This window comes from Cyprinodon variegatus, unplaced genomic scaffold, assembly GCF_000732505.1.
Source record: "Cyprinodon variegatus isolate N-32 unplaced genomic scaffold, C_variegatus-1.0 Scaffold2004, whole genome shotgun sequence".
Classification (NCBI taxonomy): Eukaryota; Metazoa; Chordata; class Actinopteri; order Cyprinodontiformes; family Cyprinodontidae; genus Cyprinodon; species Cyprinodon variegatus.
The window spans coordinates 6390-9443 of NW_015152457.1; the positions used below are offsets into that span (position 1 = coordinate 6390).

General features: G+C 38.6%; 1 protein-coding gene across 1 annotated transcript; it reads right to left on the bottom strand.

Moving 5' to 3' along the window:
- Nucleotides 1–314: 314 nt before the first annotated feature.
- LOC107105007 (interferon-induced protein 44-like) lies at nucleotides 315–2472 on the bottom strand (the record flags this gene model as incomplete). Its single annotated transcript, XM_015405124.1, has 4 exons — nucleotides 2452–2472; nucleotides 1660–1848; nucleotides 617–775; nucleotides 315–483 (listed from the first exon to the last, which is right to left on the bottom strand). Coding segments are annotated over exons 1-4 (538 nt in total), but the record flags the coding sequence as incomplete, so codon positions are not given.
- Between the last annotated feature and the right edge of the window lie 582 nt (nucleotides 2473–3054).

Here is a 3054-nt window from a genome sequence, read left to right on the forward strand (position 1 = left end):
CTCTTCGTACTCTAGCGTACTCCCGCTGTCCAGAAAAATTACTCTGAGGTTAATTGGCTTCTCCAAATTGTCCGTAGGTGTATGTGTGTGCATGGTTATATGGCTCTGTGTCTGTGTTGCCCTGCGATGGACTAGTGACCTGTCCAGGTGTACCCCGCCTTCGCCCATAAATTGCCAGAAATAGGCACCGGCCCCACAGTGACCCTGACGGAATAATCAGAAAATATGGATGGATGGACACAGACAGTTTAACTTGTTTTGGATTTCTTCTGTTAGTATGTCATGTAAATAAAAATCCTTATTTTTAAACTCACCCAGATCACTGGCTGTTTCTCTGACAGTCTTCATTTTTTCTAGAACTGATGATTGAATCTGTAAGGTGTTGGCAGACATCACGCAGACCAAGACATGAACTCTGTCATCAGCAGAGGGTGTCGGGTTGTAGCCTGGGTCATCTTCAGATAGAGGACCTACTGGGTTGAACTAGAAAAGACCTAATCTTTAACATGAATTGGTTCTAAGAAACACAATCCTTATCTTTAAATTGTGGGCTACTTTTAATTATTTTATTAATTTCAGAATATTTTTCAGAATTGGTGGTTTGCATTTGCTGCACCTTGTGGCCTTCCTTCACATGTCCTTTCAAGGCCAGCTTGATGTCACTAGCATGAACTCCTTGTATTTCCCCATCTTCCAGACCCATGATGTCGCTGAAGACCACAGGGTAAAATGTCTTTGAGCTTCCTCGTCCTCTAGTGAATTTATGAGTTTCATACTAAAAAAAGGAGAAAAATCTAATTAAGAAAAAATGCATTTTGCTGATGCAGTCATTTCTCTAATTGAATAATGGAAGTCTCACACCCTATGTATGGGGAGAACTGGGCAGAAATCTCAGATTAGTTCTTGCGAAAAGGCACTGCAGGAGCTACATAAAATAGGGTTGTTCTGCCATTCATAAGGCTACCACGGACCTATCTGAAAGGTACGCTGAAGGCTGAAGCTCAAAATGAATTTTGCATTCAGTGAGAAAAGCCAGACAATGCGCGGGATCACCGTTATGCAGTTCAGGGGGTGACAGACGTGGCTCCTGAGCAACAGGTCTGACGGCAGATGACGTAGAAGCAGAGGTAGCTTGATTACGCAAATGTATCAGGATTGCCTGCATGCCTGATTTGAGGTGAGTTATACACTCTTCTACGTCTGAACGCCACTGTCGGACAGAATATTCTGTCAAGACTCAGAACAGGGAACCTAGTATTCAGACTGAAAGACATGATATTCTAAGAAACACTTATTAAAAAAAAATGTTAATTTAAAAAAATGACGAATCTATAGTGAGCAGCTAGGGCAGGAACCTTTGTAAGAAGGAAACACAAGTTAGTGACCCTGTCAATCTGCTGGAGCAAGATCATAAACGTGAGTCACTAACCTGATCTTAAAGTTCAATACTTGCCCAGAGGTCGAGGTGGTGAATGGAACGAACAATCAAGCCAATCAACAGAGACAAGGTCATGCACAACAGTGGGCAAAAGACTACTGAAAGGATCACGTCTGTATATTTTTGGTTCTTTCATACACTACTCAAACTTTTTTAGTCATATTGCACTGCATTGTCTCGGTTCTACAAGATGAAGCGAAGCATATTAGCTTTTTGTTTACCCTTTTGGTGAAACTTTTGTCAGATGTGGTTGCACTGGCCAAAGCAGGAATTGTCATTCGACCTCGAATGACGTTACTGACAGAGTTGATGAAACTGGACTTCCCAGCACCAACAGGTCCATAAAGAAGCACTCGAAGGTACCTGATGTCATCTTTTTCAGGTTTGTATTCTTGAATATATTGAAGATCCTGGTGTTTTTCACTGAGAACATCAAGCACATTCATTTGTTAGTTCTGTCAAAACCCAAAAGAGACAACAAAACGCATTCTAGCGAACCATGTTGGAGCCAAAGACCATCAGTAAAACTAACATAATCTAAGTTAGATAAAAAAAAATTCCTATACTTTCACAAAAAAAAAGTTTAAAGTGTATAAGAACTTACAAAAAGATGCTAATTGTTCAAATCCCCTTTGAAACATTTTTTGTGTGATTTCTTTGCACTTAATGAGGATCCGCTATGATGATTATTAAAAATTAATCAGGCATTTGGAGTTTTAAATCGTCATTTAAATTTTATTTTTATGCTTTCGCCCCTACTTTTTCCTCCTCTCTCTGATTCTTTTCTCCATTTCCTGTTGTATCAAAATTCCTTTAGGACCAAATTACTGCCAGGTACCCTTATTAAACCCAACAGAACCTCAATTACTTACTCTGAGGTTTCTTTTTTTCTCTGTTTTTTTCCTCCAGTAAGCTGTGACGCACAAATTCTACATTTCACCAGGGTTGTAAACAAACTGTCAGCAATGAACTGGCAGTTAATGATGAGCCTAATAGTGTTACTGTTAACTCACCTCCAGCGTAGTTCCCTCCATGGTTCATCTAGAGCTGAACAGAAACATAAACTACTATTTTCCAAAGATGAATAAAATATTTTCAGAAACAAAATGAAATCACTTACTTTGTGACTGTGTCTTCGGGGCTTTATTAAAGGAAAAACGGATGAATGTAAGAATGGTAAGTTAACTAGTACCATAGGATTTCTTTACTCAAGTCAGTCATGAGTTTAAAAATAATAATTGTAAAGGTATACCATGATAAATTTAGTTTAGGATTTCTATTTTCTCTAAACTGACTCAGTGTTTCTGAATTTTCTTTTGCCTTAACATCAGTTTCTAAACTTGTCTGCAAGCTGAACTCTCATGGCATTTGTGCATTCACAAACACACAAGAGTCTATCTTGTACTGCTCCAGCTTACACCATTTGAGACTGACCCAAAACAGACAGCTGATCATGCAACAATAATAGGGTTAAATGAGGTTTACATGTCTGATAATATCACATCTACTAGTCACTATCTTACCAGAATCTTGTGGGTTTCCGATAGGTAGACCTTAAGCAGAAAAAGACAAAGATGGTAATTGTAGATTGAATAAGCTGTTAATAAAAATAAATA